Source organism: Colius striatus, chromosome 5 (genome assembly GCF_028858725.1).
Source record: "Colius striatus isolate bColStr4 chromosome 5, bColStr4.1.hap1, whole genome shotgun sequence".
NCBI lineage: Eukaryota > Metazoa > Chordata > Aves > Coliiformes > Coliidae > Colius > Colius striatus.
This window is the reverse complement of record NC_084763.1, coordinates 30,655,425-30,674,716: the sequence shown is the minus strand read 5'-3', so window position 1 is coordinate 30,674,716 and position 19,292 is coordinate 30,655,425. Positions and strand designations below refer to the sequence as shown.

The window sequence follows — 19,292 nt, the reverse complement described above, 5'->3', positions numbered from 1 at the left end:
TTTTAATTACTCTAATGCTTAGCATGAATTAATAAGTTGGGACTACCCACAAGATAGTGTTCCTAACATTTGTTTGAAACTTCTTAAAAGATATTCAAGAAATCTTTTAATTTGACACATTGAGATGTCAGAGAGACCTGAAGAGCAAGATGTGAGAAACATTTTTATAGAAGTCTTTTCTATAGATAAATTCATTCTTTAAAAATATAGCCTTTTTCTACGATATCAGTTGAAAATAAATAATGGTCATTTTTAAGAAGAGAGAGAGGGAGGGGAAGAGAGAGGGAGAAGAAGAAAAGCAGAAATGAATAAGGAAGGATGTGGTGAATTAAAAAATAGGGCAAATTGGAAATAAAGGTGTGGAGGGCACACAGAGCATTTTCCCCAGAGCAGAGTTGAGTGTTTATACAAAATCTGTCAAGCACAGACAGGTAAGTGGATGCCATATAAGGAAAGTTTAGGGAGCCATAAAACTTGCATTATAAACTTAAACTGCAAAAAAATTATGTACTGTGGAATTGCTTTATTTCACCTTGTAAATGAAAAAAAAAATCTGTAAGTGGGAAGAGATGAAAACCAATCTTGATTTAATAAGTAGCCTTTGAAAATTTTGTGATGCTGTTGGTGATCACACGTTTTAATATCACTCTATTTTGCATTACGTTGGGAAAATTTAGACTTCAAGGGGCTGAAAAGCAAGAATCAGTGCTGATGAAAATGTAAGGATCTAAATAAATATTACTGAAATTACTTCTCAAAGGAGAAAAAAACTCAACCCTGTGAATGTGCTGACCCTGTCTTGAGAATTAAGTTAGATGGTACAATTTAAAGCTTTGTTCCAACATCTGACAGACACACACTGCATGCTGATGCATAATATCTGAAGATTGTGTGGTTGAAAGAAAGCCTTTTCTGAGCTACATTCTATTTTTGTTAGAATAAAGCAGCTGCTTTTTGGAGCTTCTCAAGTGCTCAATCTTCTAGCTCCAGTTAAGTATTAGACAAGTATTGTGAGCAAATTTTGTGCACACTTTCTCCCAAGCTGCTGAAGTAAAGCAAACTACTTTGAATATAAACTCTGCAAATGTGCAGCTTGATCCTGAGAGCCAGAAGTAAGTTTGCTGCTGTACCTCACTCCCAAGTTGTCACTGTCCCAGCCATCCAAGAGCATGGAAAGTCTGAGGCCATTCAGATGTGATTTTAAAAGAAATACAGATGGAGAAAAACTCTTTTAGAGAGACAATGAGTGGATTGCTGTGGTCTGCCCCTGATTTCTAAAGGAAAAAACTTTGCTTAAGGAAACATAAAACTGCAAACCCAATTGTAGCTTTACTAACAGAGCAATGTAGCTATGCCACTGTCTTCTACAGTGGCTTTGTACATTTATTGTTTATAAAATCTTGTTTTACTTGTTAGGTGTAAGGTGCCTGAATCATTCTGTAAATCTGTTGAAGTCAATAATTGCAGTTACAGGCAACATACATAGACCTACACAGTGTCACACACACTTGCTGTGGCTGTAGATGCTTATGATGTGTTGGAGAATTTGTTTTGCAACTTTCAGGTTTATCTTTTTTTTAATTTATGATCTTTCCAGCCCCGTCTTAATCAGAGCTGTGCAAAACAGGCACAGGGAAGATGACAACAGTAACAAATTATATGTGTACTGCCTTAAATAGCTTTTAGAACTCCACAAAATAACTTTTAAAACTCCATGAAATATCAAATTAGGGAAAAAAAGCTTTCTACTATATGCCTGTAACCTAATCCATAGTAAGAAGAAATGGCAGAACAACATATAGGAAGAAAGAAGTATGGACAAAAAAAAAAAGGAAAAAAGTATTGAGTTACGTTTGTATACAATGATAATGGCATAGTACAGGAGCCTTGCCACTGTATTGCTATCCTGCAGAAGAATATTCATACAAAATCCGCTGCTCTGGTGCACCAGATAATATCAAATTATGCAAGACATACAAGATTTAGCACAAAAAGGATAAATACTGTATTGAAGAAATTTTGAAATTGGTGGTGACCTTCATGTTCATGCAGAATTTTTTGCCAATACTATACCTGTGTTCAAAGTTTTTAATCCATGACAGTAGCAGGAGTATTGTTTTCCTTTGCATTATGAGTATGAGATGAGATTAGTTTGGTAGATCTGTATTTTTAAGTTTTATTTCCACCTTTTGTATTCTAATGTGATTTTATAAATTACAGTGCTTGAAGAGTTGATTTTGAATACAATTCAGAGAACTCTAGTGTCAGAAAATGCAGCTATTGACAGGGATGCTAAAAGAATGGCTTTTGAATGTTAGGAAATGATGAGAAAGTGAAAGGAAATACAGTAATCTAGGAGAGTTTGATTTAGAAGGTGGAGAATTCAGTTCAAAAAGGGATAGGATTAGTACACTGAATAATGGAAATGTAGAAAATATCTGAGTTTGAAAGGAGAAACTGAATTCAGGTTCCAGAGGTTCTTTCAGTTGGTAAAATATTGTCATGTTTGCTATTTCTATTTGCATGTGATAAAGGTGGAAGAATAAATATGAAAAACATTATTTTGAGAGTGCTCTTTCTAGCTTTAATTATATGTAAACTTTTTTTTTTTACCATTTGAAGAAGGTATCCAGAGAAAATGCATGACCCTTTTTCCTTTCATACTTTGTTCAAACACTTCCAGTATAATGTTAGCAATAGTAGCATATTTATTTTAGAACAACTAAAAAAGTAGTGCATCCTTTGATGCTTAGAAACGTAGGTAGATTTCACAGATGCAAGCTTACTTTGTCAGTGCTGTAGTTTGTTGAAAGATAGAGGAATAAGAAATTGAAACAGGCATTTACTGGAAACTTCTAACTTTATTAGTTCCTTCATACTGCACAGTATGTTTAAAGAACAAAAATAAATATTGTGAGGCTAAAGAATGCAATAAAGTTTCTGTATTTAGAAACCAGAGAAGGTTTTTCTTTTGTTTCTGTATTTAAAAGAAGGCAGAGGTTTTAGAGCTAGCTTAAGGTTTCTTATCCAAACTGAGGTAGTTTCAGAGTCAGCTGAGAGTGAGACCCTGTTGTGCTACGAGTGTATAAACATAGAAATCATCGTCCCCTTCTCAAGAGGGGAAAGAATACCCGAGGACAGAACAAGAGCGTTGCCTCTGTGACTGGCAGCGTAGGAGGATAGCGTGTGTATGTTAAAGGTTGCTTTTGTAATTTCCTGTCTTTGGAGAGGGCAGAGGAAAAGAGGAGATTGTCAGACGTTAAATAAAATCAGCATGTGAAGAGTGACAAAGGCAGAATAGAAAGAGTAAGGAAAATTTTAAAACTGTGGAATGTGGCTTGAAAGTTTAAAGCCTATATTGTTACTTCATTAACTAACACAGGGTAAATCCTAGGAATGGCAAAGTGATTGATCTCACTTCTAAGCAGATTGAGATAAACGATATATTTCTGAGGGATTTACTTTGGTGACCTATGAATTGTGGAGAGCTACAGATATATCTTGTCTTCACTAGATTTTAGCAAATTCTGGCTAAGATATTGTGAATACTTTCAAAGTATACCCCTGAGGTGGAAGAGGATAAGGACGGTAGGAGTGGTCAATTTGCTGGTGGACGGGTGCTCTGGGGTCTGGGCTTTAGAGGCATCTTCAATCTGACCCGGGAAGACATTTTCCTGTGCAGCGCTGAAAATGATGCTCTGTGAGACTACACGCACTTCAGCATGTCAGTAGCAATGTACTAATTTCTTCCCACAACCCTTCAGCCTTTAAATCTGGCTTTATGTTTCAGAAAGGGTTTTTTCTTTTCCCTTTTTGTAAGTCTAAAGGGGGACAAATATTTCTACTTTGCTACTGTTAAAAGTCTCCGTTAGTAACTTTGACTTCCAATTCATTACTGCAGTCATGTTTTCAGAGCCTGGTATGAGAGATAAACCCTTTGCAAATGAAGACTGCATCCATTTTCTTTCTACCTCAGGCCACACAGAATTGATTGAGGTAATAAAATGACAGTACCATGTAATATACTGACGACTCTTTAATTTGGAAACTAGTTCCAGGCTGATTCAAAACTTGTTTAAAGCTAATTTATGACTTGCGTAATTTTCAGCTGGACCAAGGTGAAGGATGATAGACGAAAACCGATGCAGAGTTAACATAGTAAATTGAAACCTATCAGCTTCAAATATTCTTTAAGGGGTTTGTGAGTTGATCTGTTTGGATTCTTTTTTAGTTTTGTTTTGTTTTAAAGTAGCAACAGCAGAAAAAATAGCAGACGCTTGACTGGTATAAATACCATTGTAAAACACTATTTTTCCATCATCTTGTTTCAAATGCAAATTCTTATGCTTTCCAGCAAAGTATTTTTTGCATGCTTTTTTTTTTTTATCCATCAGTTCTCTGTTTTTTTCAAAACCAGCAGCTGTGTACAGTTTCCATTCTGTATGAGTCAACATCTGTGCTGATGGTAACATGGACTTGTAAACAATTACAGTATTTTGTTAGCATGGTGTTCACTGTGAACCTTTCCTATGAATATGCCTGTCTGTAGATACATATCTGTGTCATGTTTGCATATACAATACATACCTTTATATGTGTATTGGTCTGCTTTTAAAAAATAAATATAGTCAAGCCCATGAATTAAGCCACAACATCAGCAACAGCATGAAACAAATATTTTCCTTCAAAATCTATCACTTTTGTGTAGTTCAGAAATGCAATCCATGTCTGTTCTGTATGCACTATTGATTTTACTGTGACAGTGCTACTTCTGTACATAAAAGGACAAAACTAAAAGCATGCTATTCCCTTCTGTTACGTTAGATGCGAATATTTAATATGCCAAATGGGATGAAGAGGAAACAAGAAATTATTTCTTTCAGGGAGATGCTGCAGGATGCATCTTTGATTTCCCTCCTCTTGGCAGTCATTTCTGCCTTTGATCTCTGCTGACTTGACTCAGTAATCAAATAAATAAATTAATAAATGCCAATGGTCCATGAGTGAGAATTTGACCAGCTACACTTCTGTATCTGCTGCCAAGAAGGTTCTAAGTAGTGCCAAGATTAGCAAGCAAGTTCTATCTCAGGACAATGTCCGATTTGTTTTACATGTCCAACATGTGATTTAAATACTTTTATTTTTTTCTTCAGAATTGTGATTGATTCAAGCCAATGATGTTGTGGTATCTTAAACTTCATGAACACTTCATGAACATTTAGGTTATGTGAAAAGAGACATAGTTCAAAGCAGCACTCTCTTTCCTGTATAAGCATAATAAAATGTCTATGCATTTCCTGTTTCCTCTTCAAGGTTTCATAAATCCAAGAAAATTCACGATCCGAGGAGCTTTGATGAAAATCAGCATCTTGCAGGAAAAATATGATTACTGAGCCTTCTGAATTTGTTTATGATGCACTTATATTTTGATTAAGTATTTCTGTATTTTCAGGAAACTGGAAGTACCAATAAATAGTAGTTTTCCACTATAATTTATTAATTTATATAGTTAAATATTATGATCCATTAGGAAGCTATGTCTTGATCAGTCCAACTTGAAAGTCTATATATGTGAAATTTCATGTGTAGGTAGGAATAATATTTTAATAAAATGTGAAGGGCTTAAGCACTAGAAAAGATATGTACCAGATTATTGTGTAGGTTACGTATCCAGGAACAGTCATATCCATCACTGCTACAGTTGAGGCTCCTTGTCACAAGTGTCATTGACATGGTTTTCAACACAAGCAAAGCTCTGAAAAAAGGAAGAGGTGACTTTTTGCAGAGTCATTCCAGTATATCATGATATAAATACCAATTAGGAAGTATGAGAAACTAATTTTAATTATTTTTGGAATACATTTTTCCTTTTAGCACTTCTTCAGTAAAAATGTTGTTTCAGGTCAGATGTATGTATTTTTTGCTTTTCTTTACAAAAATAAACAATTATAATACTTTTTTCAGCTTGTTCTGTTTGCTGAGTACAAGTCCAGGTACAAGGATTTGTTATCTACTGCTTGTTTGTACCTCAAGTTCTCAAGTACCTGTTGAGAACTACTGCTTGTTTGGCCATATACTCGTAAAGCACTGAAAAGAAGCTTTATGGAAGTTCTCACACCTTGCAGCATTTTTATCACTGAACCTTACATGAAAGGATCTTATTCCGCTTATTAAATACGTTTACTTCTGAAAGCTGTACTTCACATGCTGCAGCTAGTTCAAAGTAATGTAGATTGCCTTTCTTACATATGTTCAGGCTCTATGCAGTTTTCCTAAGAACTGACAGCATTGTAACAAGATATAAATCAGTGTAATTGGAAAGGGAGACACATTTTTGCAACTTCATTTCTGAATAATAATGTAAATTTCATTTCTATACATCTTAAAAGTGGAAACATTGTATTAGCTAGCTGACTCTATTGAGAAGGATGGCCAAGCTGCTTGGAAAGAAGATACTCGAGAGCTGATGGGAAAAGAGCATCTGTGGTGTGCTGTTCCCATAGAGGCAAGAGGAATGGAACAGGAATGTATGTTTACCAAATTGCAATTACTCAGACCATTTTTTAAAACCATTATTTATTGCTTTCAAATATCATGAGCAACAAAAATATATTGCTTTCACTATCTGGCCGCAGGTAATAGCAACATATTAAAAGCTTGTTCAGACACAAAAGACAGGCAGAATTCAAGGAGAGAAATCACTGAACCAAAGAATTCAGACAAGTGCATTGTTTTCTTCCAGCAGATGTGGCTGTTACTTCAAAAAAGAGCTTCTAGATAGATATTGAGCTGATATGGTGGTGATTTAACTTCTCAGTCCTTAAGGAGAAAACGAAAGAGGACTGTTCAGTGCTCAAAGTAGGTTTATGGCTAATTGAGTCAACAAGAGGAGATAGTCTCATCATCACAGTTTACTGAGAGGCACACTGAGGCAGCCTTTGGGGAAGGGGACATTTGCCTGTAGAAGTCCAGATTTACTAGAGAAAACAGCAAGCTGTCAGGATTAAGATGGTGCAAAGTTTATTTTGATGGCATTTTGAGAGCAAAATGATACTTTGAGAAGAAAATCAGAATGCTAGAGGTGTTTCTGCTTTTAGTTCACTGTGTTTAGCCATGGTGTTGATATTCTTTAGAGGAACTGAGAAAGTTTTGTTATTCCCGTTAAGGAATTATTTGGGATGGTAGCTCTGCCAAGGTATCTCATTTTCCCATTTGTTCCACAGATCCAGTGCTTATACCTGCAATGGCAGTTGGACTTCATTTTTAACATTTTAGTTGATGGTATTCTTTAGACTTTGCTGAAAGCCGATTTTTTCCTAAAATATCTTTCTCATACAAAACCTTAAACTTAAGGTGGTAAGCCACAGAATGGTCCATAATATCTTTTTTGTAAGCCTGAGAGGGGTGGTGTAACAAGAAAGGCATAAAAAGCTTTGTTTGAATTGTTTAAGCTTGGTAGCTATTTTAAAGGTATGTATTCATATACCTGAAAAGGTATATGAAACAGAGACATTAGAGTGTTCCTCTCTAGGCCCAAAGAGGTTTTTACACCTTTGTAACCTCTAATAACCCCCTCCATGTATTAATTCTTTTACAATATCTGGTCTTACCTTTGATTCTCTGTGTGATTCAGTAATGGTTGTTGGGCACAGTGTTCATTTTTCTCCTTCCAACAGTCCTACACTGGGCTGAACTGCAAATGCTGAATATTGTCATTATGAAATTTTAATTTACTTTTTAGAGGTTGTTATGCTAAAAAACTTAATAATGAGCTTTGCAGCTTGCAGTTTCTAAAAGTATAATCTTGATTTCCTTGCAATTAATGACTGTAGAGAGAAAGTGATATATCAAAAGCACATATTCTGCTTGCTAAGCAATGACATCTAAAATATCTTCTGTAATGAGCATTGCAGCAAGCACAGTAGAGATAGTACTGATTAATGGATTTTTTTCTCTGTAGTAAAATATCTCAATCTATGCAGTTATCAAAACCATCATATGAAGCAGTGAAAGTATTAAAGTGGCCTTTGTTTTGACTGATCTAGTCATGTTGCATTGCAAAATCAAGGAAATTTGCAAAATTGAATCTAAGCTACTCGAATAATTTTTATTTTGTTTATGTTACTGCAGTGTTCAAGTTACTGGTAGACAACAACTCTAGTAAATTTTCTAATTTTACCAGATCGTGTGCTATATTGCTTTGCAGTGGTTGGTAAAATAAATTTGTGGGGGATTGTTCTAGCATGGTCCCAGATGTTTTGCAAAAATCTCCATCTTGAATAAGGGGATGAAATGTAATATTCCCTTCCTTGCAATTCAGGAGCAGGTGTAGGTATGGACAAAACAAGTATGCTTACAATTCTGAAATGCTATATAGCTATTCAGTAAGTCTTCTAATGCTCTTTTGAAGAAAGCATTGCCATTGTAAGAGAAAACATATGAAGGATTTTTGGCCTCTGCAGTAAAAGAAATTGCCCAGAGTAAAAAGTAGAGTTTTAGACCTCAAGAATTTTTCATTTCTCACTCTGTGCCTCGAGCGCAGTTCCTCTGAAAAGTCTCATTTTCTTGGCGTGCCACATCAACACGCTGCTGAGGGGTCTATTTGTCTCTGTTGCCCTCAGGACTCCGAGCCGTCAAATGAGGTGGTCTCAGAGGCCCCAGGTAATATGGTACCTTCTACCTCAAGAAGTAGCTCTGAAGAGCTGGTATCGGTGGCACAGAAACGTCCAGATGAGGTAGGACATCCTGTGTCTATTATTTTCCAAGATTAACTGTTGGGGAATACACGTTTGCCTCTGGTTTTCATGCCTAGTGTTATTTTACTCATAGCAGAGATTTTTAAAAGCTAAAGTGCAATCTTATCCTCCTAAACCCACAACATGCAAGACTCAGGACCTTAATTTAACAGTACCTTATAAGACAAGTGTATTTCATCTGCTATCTTTTTAATACTGTTCCTTATTAACAGTGATTGGCAAAATAGTTTTTCTTGTTTCTGTCTTTCACACTGTGACAGTAACAAGACTCCTATTAGATTCTGTCAAATTAAACTTCATGACAGTAAAGAGTCAGAAGTAGAATCTGTTCATAGGTGTATTGATAAATGCAAAGCTTTTTTAATCCTTTACTAAATTTAAATATGGGTAACTTCTGAGTTGTGCCAAGGAAAGAGCCTCACTAATATTGTACCCTTTTCTCATGCCCTTGTTTACAAATAAATTATACTAGATGCTAATGATGTAGTAAGAACTAAGTCCACACAACCCATTGTAAGAAAAGATGCTAGCTTGTAAGGTAGTTTCATAATGTAGCCAGTGACTTGAGGGTTTTCCTGTCCTTGCAGTGCATACTTGTCACAGTATACCATAGCTGAAGGAGTGGTCATCTGCAGCATTCAGACTCAACAACTTCATTTTATGGTCATAATCATCATTTCAGAGAGCCATTGTTGTCCATAAATTAACCCTTTCTGTGAGAATGAAGTCCTTTTTTGGAGTAACCTTAACATTATTAATCTTGACTTCCTCAAGCAGTCTAGTTAATATTATTATTAAAGGTATTCCAAGTACCGGGTAATATGAAGACTAGGTTTTTTTCTTCTTTTTCCTTATATTCATTTTGATTATAGTCTTCCCATTAAAGGAGAGTATGAAATAGCCATAGGAAATACACTACCATTGGTTAATTCTTAATGCAGTGGCTAGATAATTATCAAATACCTTCTTGAATTTCTCCTTTCCTCTGATAGTCTTGTCTTTTTGTCTGAAGAAGAGGGAGGTCTACAGTACAGGGCCAGAAAAATTCTTAAGAGATCTTCTGGATTAAGATCAGATAGATACTTTACTTATTTTGGAGCATCACCACACATTCTAAGATAGAAAGTCAGGTTATCACATCTAAGCAGTCCTGGAGTTAGAGTAATACAAGCTTTTATTAATATGTTTGTATATATTCTTGAGTAGCAAGGGGACCTCTAGTCTATGGAGGGCCATAGGTTCTGCCTCTTGAGTCTCAGCTTTGCCAACTTACTCCACTGGAGAAACTAAAACTGAGGGAACAGATGATATTTAAAATAAAAATAGAGAAGAAGCTCTTCTAAAAGAGGAATAGAACATAGTTATGAGACGGTGACAGAGAGAAAAATTAGTATATAGTTTTAGCTTTTGTTTAATAAAACCCAAGTAAACTGGCATGGACGGGAAACTTTAGAGAGATGGAAATACACCTTTTGAATTTTACTAAATATCCCAGTAATAGTTTATGTTGAAGCTGTTTTACTAAATGTGTAATCATAAAGTACTATATGTGTTTTGTAAGGGAATGAGACTTTCTCCAATCATATAGAGATGAGGTGAGTCAGAAAGAGTTTTATGATTGGATTTACAGGGAACCTTAAGAGGGGAGCTCCAGTATGCTGAATTTGCAAATTCAGAACCCGCCCTGAAACAACCCATCTAAGTTACACATGGATAAGTCAGCATGGTAAACAAATGTGTGAATTACATCCTAAAAAGCAGGTCCAAAAGAGTGTTTGCAGAGCTTTAATTCAACTAATGCCCTTTTTTTTTTTCTCTTTTTATTTGTAATCTTCTGGTATTTCACTCCCTTATATTCTTTCAGTATGTGCAGAGTGAGTTATTATTTGGGATTAACTACAGCTACTAACTGATACATTATTTTTATAATAATTTATGTCTTGTTTGAATTCAACCCATCAGTATTGGTGAGAAGGCAATTGTTAAGGAAAAGTTCGAAGGCAGCCATGGAAAAGAGAAATGGGAGAAAAGTTTAAAGAAGACAAAATGACTACCAGACTAATGATTTCAGGAAGTTGGAGAATCGTGAAGGATGTTGAAAGTGGTTTTCAGTAAGTCTTGGACTTGCAAATGTAGGAAGATAGAACTTCTAGTAGGAGAAACTAAAGAAAATCTTCATGAGTCGCCACATTCATTTGTATAAAGTGTAGATTTTTTCCTGCTTACAATTTGTTTTCCTCTTACATAGGCCAGTCTAAATCTTAATACTGCTACTGTGTCATCACTTTTAACCTTGTGAGATGCTTTTGCTCACTCAGATGAGACTTTGTTTTTTTTGTCCAGTTGTCTCTCCTAGTAGAAATGATGATTTAATTTTGACTTCTACTCTCCAGGAGGGCAGGATGACATCTGCTCCTCGTACTGACTCCCTTCTTCCCAGCTTCTTTTCATACTCTAAGATCAGATTTAATTCTGTGAAATAAGGACAGGATACAGCTATGTGGCATATGACAAAAGCCACTGCAGAAATAATTAGTGTGTTGGGTGGTTTTGTGCCTTTGAAAGAATCAGGAGAGTGTGTGTATTCAGCGTTTTATTTCACTTGAAAAACCACTTCAGGTTATAAAATAATCAAACTGTTTAAAGTTAGAAAGATACATTATTCTGTATTTTCAACAGCTGTGCAAACCCCAATAAAATTTAAATTCTATAGATTTTAATGCTTGAATGATTTTCATTAGCATGCATAGGAAAATGAGGAAGTTCCCTGTGTGACTGATGAGTTAATGTTCTTTTTTAAAGAATTGGAATTGAGAAGAGGAATTGAAAGAAAAGTGCATTTGAAAGTGGACAGTTATGTGCCATCCTAATTTCACTGTCATTTTATTAGACCTTCGTTGCAGTTTCATAGGAAAGTGTAGAATATCACTTTTTTTAATAGAATGTAATACTAAATTCTGTAGTTTTAATTCCAATAGTAATTCGTGGTTTTATTCCAATAATAATGCTTAAAGGAGGAATTTTGTTTCCACAATCCTTTTAAAATTCAGAGCTGAACTGTTGTTGGTATGCCTTGAGTCAATACGTTGAATTACGTCTCTGATATCTCACACACTCTTTACCATGAACTGATGAACGAAAATTCTCCGGACATGTTGATTACTTAGGATTCAGAGCTTTTAGAGTGTTTAAAATGGACAAATACACTTGCTTAAATAGCACTGTAGTCATTTAATAAAATTGATAGGGTGATCAGTTAGATTTCCAGACTTTTACTCTATTTTCTGTGGTTATTTTGATGTGCAACCGTCAGTTGTTTATATTATAAACATTTATATTATAGTTTTTTAGACAAATAGTGACCCTGAAGAAAGTAAAGATTTATTGTTACAGTAGTTTTACTGTCCCTTTTTCATGTAGTAGCTAAAGAGCAAAGCAGGTGGGCTGTATCTTGATACCATTTCTCATAAGCAGCTCTTTAATCCCAAGGAAGTGATGGTGTCAGTGGTTGGTTATCTATGAGAGACTATATAAGTCAGTTCCCTTAAACCTGAGTCTCGTAAGAGGCATATCTTTTAATTAGAAATAAAATAGAAATACATGACTTATGTGTATTAATTTTCTTTGCCGATTCTGTGGCAATCAATTAATCATGTTTTAATAGTGTAAGCCTGGAGGCTAACAGAGCTGTTCTTTCTGAATGGCTGTGTTGCCAGAGCAGTACAGATGAAATCCTATGTCATTCTCTCTCTTGGACAAGAAAATGAGTTAACCAACCAGTCCCTTGATTGTCCCTGGAAAAAAGGATGTGTAAATATTTTTGAGCATTTTAGGGTAAAATATGAGCAACATGCTGTGAGCGTATGAACATTAATATCTTGTGTATCTGTGGTGCTTTCTGAGTGCTGTATTAAAACGATTAAAGCTGTGCAAAGCAGTTTGCTGTGCAAAACAACTAAAGAAAGATTAAGATAGGTACCCATTTGTCTGTTTTCGGAACTATTGGACGTTCAGTGCTTGCAGTTTATCTTGATAAAGCACTGACTTTTTTCCATTAGTAATGCAGAGCTGAGGTATAGTGTTTTGTTTTATAGAGAAAGATGTATTCCTACACTTCTGTCATCTGCCATTAGTCATAAATATGGTCAAAGCAACTTAAGAGGATTAAAAAATTTGATGTTAAAATCATTGCATTATTCTTGTAAAATCTGAGGAAGCCATCTACATTATTTCATATATGAGCAAAGGGAGTAGTTCCTAATTTTTATGAACACAATTGACAGCTGATGCTATCTTTTGTTTCCTGACTTAATTTACTTCCTTATCTCTTGATAAAGCCTTTCTCAACAATTCCCTTTGCCTGTTCTTCAAGTCAGTACAAAAAGAGATTTAAAAAAAAAATCCAAAGCTATAAACTTAATCGGCAGAGCATCCAATCCATTCTTATGCTGTTTTATTACACTGAGGTGTTTGCGTTTTAGATGAAGTATGATGTAACATCTTCTGAAAGAATTGAATAAAAAGTAATTCCATGGCAAGCTTTTAATAATGCTCATGTGATATTTTCTCTATCTGCTATTATTAGAAGACTGTTAAATAACTAGATTTCCATCACTGACATCTTCCATTTGAGAAAATAGCTCAATCATCATGTAGAATAGCGTTGGCAAGAAACAGAAAGGTGATTTGCACTGTTAGTGAACACAGGAAAATATTAGAGAAGGTATACATTTGTATACGTAACTATGGATAAATGCAAAGCTTTTATGCTTGTGCCTGCAAAATGCTGTGCATTCTTTTCTAAACTTCATGGATATGAGAATATTTTCCTTCTGTTCTGCATAGTTGCTATCTTGAACTTACTTAACAGAAGCATTGTGTCAGACTGTTGTTCCTAGAAATATGTTATTCTTCCTGACATGCTGTTAATTGAAAAAAAAATACCCTCAACAGTTATTCATACAGAGTAAGTTGAAAACTAAATTTTTATGTTTAACTTCTGAAGAGCTTTTCTGCATAGAAAAGTCATTGGAAATTTCCAATGTATGCTTCCATGCCTTTTGATGAAGGATCCTAAGTGATAATTTACTAGTATCATAATAAATTATCAAGTCATATTTTGCTGTATCATAGATAAATAATCCTACTTTATATCAGAAGTTGTAGGGCTGTGGTTTTGGAACAGAGGTTGATTTTTACTGTGAACTTACTGCTACACTGTGACCATGATTTTCATCTCATGTAACACTTTTGGAGCCTTCTCTTTTACACTCCTGTTGAAAGCGCCTTAGAGAATATTTATTGCACCCCTCCTCTTTTCTTATTTTCTTTGAGTGGCAACAGAAAGTTGCAACACATTCCAGATCTGTAATTGCTACAGTTTAGACTATCTTCTGAATCCAAGTCAGATCCATTGTGCAGAAGACTGAAATTTAATTACTTAGCTGAAAATTTGTGATTTGGCCCATAACCCAACTCCTAATGTCGAAGTGTAGATTCCAACTATCAGACTCATTTATCAAAATAGAGCAGTTGAGTCACCTATTCAGATCATTTAGCACTGAGGAGATTTGTTTGTTTTTACTTTTTAGGCTTCTGCAAGTAATTATTATGATTACTATACTTCCCTTTAGTATTTCATAACAAAAGTGCTAATCCACATGCCTAAAAAACCTCAGAGTCTGTGTTAAAAAGTGAATTAGTAATGAACAAAGAAGAAAGTATAATACCTTTGACTACTGAAGTGATTTCTCAGTAAAATAAACTGGGAAATACAGTAATCATACACATGGTCTGGAATTAGTATTCATATTTTCAATCTAAGCTCTTCACATGACCATTTTATGTAATCTTCTTAATAACAAAACATAGAGGTCACAAGATGGCTGGAAAATGCTGTTGTGCAGTTCTGCTTTTGAAGTCAAAATTTATTTATGTATATTTAAGCTGTAACTCGCCTTATGGAATAAGAGCTTCTCTTAGAAGATTATTAATTTTAAAAATTAATTAGGTCTGGTTAAAATTTCCACAAATCCAAGACATTTTTCTTTCTTTAACCTTTTCACAGACTCTGTGCTTCTTTAAAGCACATTTGGTCTTATATCATCTGTTACTCAGGAAGGTATTTAATACATGACTTGGCATCATTTGCATTATACAAGAAGATTAACTTTACAAGCTCTGCTATTAATCTGAGTAGCTCTACATATTGACCTATGAAAGAACATAATTAAGTTAGCTTAATTAAGTTAATTAATTGTTACACTCTGATGAACTTGCTATTGAGAGGAAATTAAAGGCAAATAGAGAATGGCATTCATTGGTTTGAAATCATATTTTAAAGGATTTTATAAAGATACATTATATTTAGATGACGAAAGTATCTATTGTGTAATAACCAAAGCAGTGGCAATTAAAAATGTCAAAAGGTAAGAGTCTCTGCAGTATCCTTTCATTGCCTGACGTCCAGCCATATTTCTAAAAGAAATTTTTAAAGTGTGCTAGAAATTCAGAAAAGAACTGTTGTGGGGTTTTTTTCTTAATACCCAAATAATTGAATTCAGAAATTGACACCACTGTCTATAGATAGACTACAGAGAAAAGCACACTATAAAAGTGTTGTAATCTGCTGTCAGGCTCTCCTTTGGGGGAAAGGGTGAAGGATTGAAAGGCAGCACAGGGCAGCAAGCAGTACCCAGTCAAAAGTACATACTCGCATGTCAGTGTAAGAATGTCTTTCTCTTGCTGTGATGGAGGGGAAAGGAGATGCTCCTGGAATTTCCTCTGTCAGCTATATTTCTGTTGTCAGGAGAGCCTGCAGGTTCACTGCAGGAAAACATACAGGGTTACAGCACAGATCCTGTGCATGGACAGACTCTCTGCAGGACTCCAATATCTGGGGCAGTCTGAGGAGAAAGAACAACTTTGATTTCTACTTAAATTCAATGCTTTGAATCATACTTTTTCTTCTTCTTTGGCTAAAGGAAGAGAGTGGAAATTTGGAGTAAAAAATTAGAATTAAGCAAGTTTTAGTAGGTGGGAAAATAGCAGGAAGTTCTACAAGGTGAAGTCTGTTTCCTACCTGCTATATGTTTCAGTAGCTGTGCTGATGTTAGTGGACTTCAGCATACCTTTGTGCACTATCCGGTCAGCTTTTACTGGATTGTTTTGAGATATTTATTCCATGTAAGCTTCTGTTGTCATCTGCTGTGTGGCAAGCGTGGTCCACAATGGAAATTCTTTCCTGGAGGGAAGTAAACGTTAACTCCATTCTTCGATATGTTATGTACACACACTAGTGTTCTTTTACTTTCTTTCTTTTGTTTCTGAGGGACTTACCTGGAATATTTGAATGAAAAATTAAGCAAATATGTTCTCTGGTCATTGGGTGTAGTGTAAATCTTAGACTTCATATTGCACTATATGAACAAAGCAGTGATCATTTTTCTCAGTGATATATGTTATAAATTTTCTGGTTTGTTTTAATATGTGAGGTTGAAAATATCATCAGAACCCGTTTAAGTTATTATAGTCTAGATTCCAGATAATGAACCTTGAGCAGGCTTGAAAATTTCAATGTAATCTTTGAGGTAGTGAAGATAAGCAGAGGTCAGTCAGTAGTCATTAATAATGTAGGTTATATAGATTTTTCCCTACCCAGTTGTTTCAGGGTTATCTCTGAACTGCAGTGCAATCCCAATAGTGTCACCGTGCTACTTCATCAAAGTATTGTTTCTGTAAACTTCTCTCACTGTTAAGCAGAATGTTTAGACATTAAAGAGCTTGTATTGGCCTAAATATTTTAGCACAGTAGAATCAGCGGTGTTTTTTATTAAAATAGCTCTTTTTGCCATTAATATGTGTTTTTGTGACAGTAATATTCATGAACCTAACAGTAAATTAAAAATAAATTTGTTAACACAAAAAATATTTTTTCTGAAGATTATGAAGTAGATTAACACACATAGTCATCTTTAATTGCCCTCATTGACCTGCTAAACACTTCTTAAGTGAGTGTTTTTCCTGTGATCAATTTTTTATTTTTAAAAGTTGCTACTCAGCTGTTGTAGTCTTCCCAAACCTCTAGATTACCTGGAAGACCCAGAACTATGTGTTCTGTGTTATAGTTATGGGCTTAGTTTCATTTAGAAACTGTGATAATGTTACTGAAAATACAGTTAAATGCAGAGAGGCTTAGGTTGTGATGAGAAGTGATATATTTGGGAAGTTGATTCCCCATCATCCAATCCTGATGTGTTTCACTCTGGTAAGTTTCTTGTTTAATTTGATTGAAGTCAGCACAGAAAATTGGAGCACACTTTGTGTCAGTAAAGATATATTTGTGCCCTCTCATAAGAAATGCTTTGATATTATTCTGTATTCTCTATATACAAAAAGTGTTGGAGATACGCCTACTGCACAACTTGACTGCCTAAGATTATTTATCTAAATTTCTATAGACTGTGACAGTGTTAGCTGAGAAAGATGATTGCAGAGGGCTTTTCAGGACACTCAGACCAGGCATTACAGTAAGGGAATGTGTTTCACTGCTGGCTGAAATAGGGATCAGGAGGCACTCTTCAGTTCAGCGGCCAATAGAGCACGTCCTCAGTCCATTTACAGCCCAAGGCCTGGTGCCGCTGAAAGGGCAGCCTGTAGCCGCTGCCTGCCTGCTGGTCTCCTTGGATCAGAAGATGAGTGAAATGGGGTGATGGGCTACTCTGGCAGACCATGAGGTGCCAACCACAGGGAATGGAGAGAATGCAGAGCTGTGGACCACAACCTCCCTTTTCACTGGCTGCCTGCAGTTAAGTGGTCCAGGACTGTCAGTGAGACAGCATTGTAGTTTTGGTGCCCTAGAGAAATTGAATTGAAAGAACCCTCGATGTTTCTTGCTTTAGCATATTTGTATTTATCCATTCAAAAGGAACATTTTTTTCCTCATTTCAGAGCTGTCTTCTCAGTTTAACCCACAAGAGTAGGCTTGTCATGTTTCAATTGTTGAGAGGATTGACTAAAGTTAAGAGCTACTGCTTAATGTTGCAACTGCTAAAAATCCTTCACTTCTTTCTGCAAATTAGGAGCAATTATTGCCTTTAAGATTTTCAGATGGGTGATTAGTTACACAAAATTTAGTCTGTGATTTGGAATCAAGAGCTGTAGCACTGGAACGCACAGAAAGTGGCATACACGTGTTTGTGTCCTTGTGCCCTTTTTAGTGATTTTTGTCAGAATAAATCTTTCCAGAGTGTTAGTGCACAGAGATATATCCACACTTTGCTTGCTGGAAATCTGTCACTGTTGATTTGGATTCAACAAGGATAGGAAACTATATTCTAATGTAGGACCTTAACCTAAGCATACTGTCTCCAAAACTGGAGTAAATTTTAGTAGTATATTCCAATTTGGGATAGATTTAGAACCTAAGTCCAAAATGAGCAGTCAGTATAGACAGTTGCTGTAATTCTGTACAAGTGAATAAAACCAGAAGTTTTCCTTGTATCCTGTCAGCTAGATCAGAAGCACTCATTTGTCTTCAGTTTTCTTTTCCCTGAAGATAAGGCTATATGGACTGTGAGCTACCAGTTTTCCACTTCAGCATATGTTTGCCAGAGTTTTGATTGTACTTGATTCCATTTTCTCCCAATTTTCAGTGGACTTTTTGCATGTGCGCACTTACTGTAGGAAAACTGAGTTAATCCAATATTACTCACCCAGGGTGAGTAATATGAAAATAAATATCCATAGTTTAGGATGATAAAGGCTATATCTTTAGAATATATCTTCTTAGAGAAGTGTAGTAAATTTAACAAAGTCAAGAGTAACAGCATATTTGTTCTAATGTGGCTCTGAGTCTGGGAGGTATAACACTCAAGATAGAAGACGATCTGAAAAAGTAGGAAGCATAAAGAAAGAGAATATAAAGGAGCAGAGACATTTTTTTCAGCCTTTTAGGTAATAATTTTTTATTCTCATTTTGTGGCAGTATTTATATAGTTAGCTCTGTTAAAAACATCTCAATAAGTCGACATTTAAAAATGAAGTCACCCATAGAATATCATTTGTGTGTGCTTGCTGTGGAAAATTTTAGATATTTGTTTGTGCAAAAGGTTGCTTGTTTTAACAGCTTTGATATAGTTTCAAGGGTGATATTTGAAATGGAGTTAGAAAGAAGCTAAAAAAGATGTAATGTCATTCAGAGCCTATAGATATCCAAAAGTCACCATTGTTCATATTTTAGCCTGATAAGCATCAGTGTAAAAATAACCAAATTTTGAAGTCAGATTGTTTATTGAGAAAGCTTTCAGTGTTTGCAGAGGCATCAAGTTATTGGAAAAGGGGAAACACCCTAAAAACTTACATAAAAACAAACTCAGCTCTTGTTCCTGTAAGAAAGATTGAGTAAAGTCTTTCTTGAGTCTTTCTTCACCACAAGCATGATATGCTCTAAGATCTCTCCTTATGCTGTGTAGGGAAGTACATTTGATCCCTCCATCCCTGCCTCAAGATGTGATATAAAAACACTGAACACTTAGA

General features: G+C 35.3%; 1 protein-coding gene across 3 annotated transcripts in view; it reads left to right on the top strand.

Annotated features, from left to right (window-relative positions):
- The window catches only part of PHF14 (PHD finger protein 14), a 151,226-nt gene that overhangs the window by 107,437 nt on the left and 24,497 nt on the right, over positions 1-19,292 (top strand). The window contains exon 18 of one of the 3 annotated variants that reach the window (XM_061997226.1): positions 8,622-8,735. The exons of 1 other annotated variant lie outside the window; for it this stretch is intronic. In XM_061997226.1, the coding sequence (XP_061853210.1) occupies positions 8,622-8,735 (114 nt within the window). Of the gene's footprint in view, positions 1-5,313; positions 5,346-8,621; positions 8,736-19,292 lie in introns of those variants that run through there. One more of the 3 variants, XM_061997229.1, reaches the window with a different exon arrangement.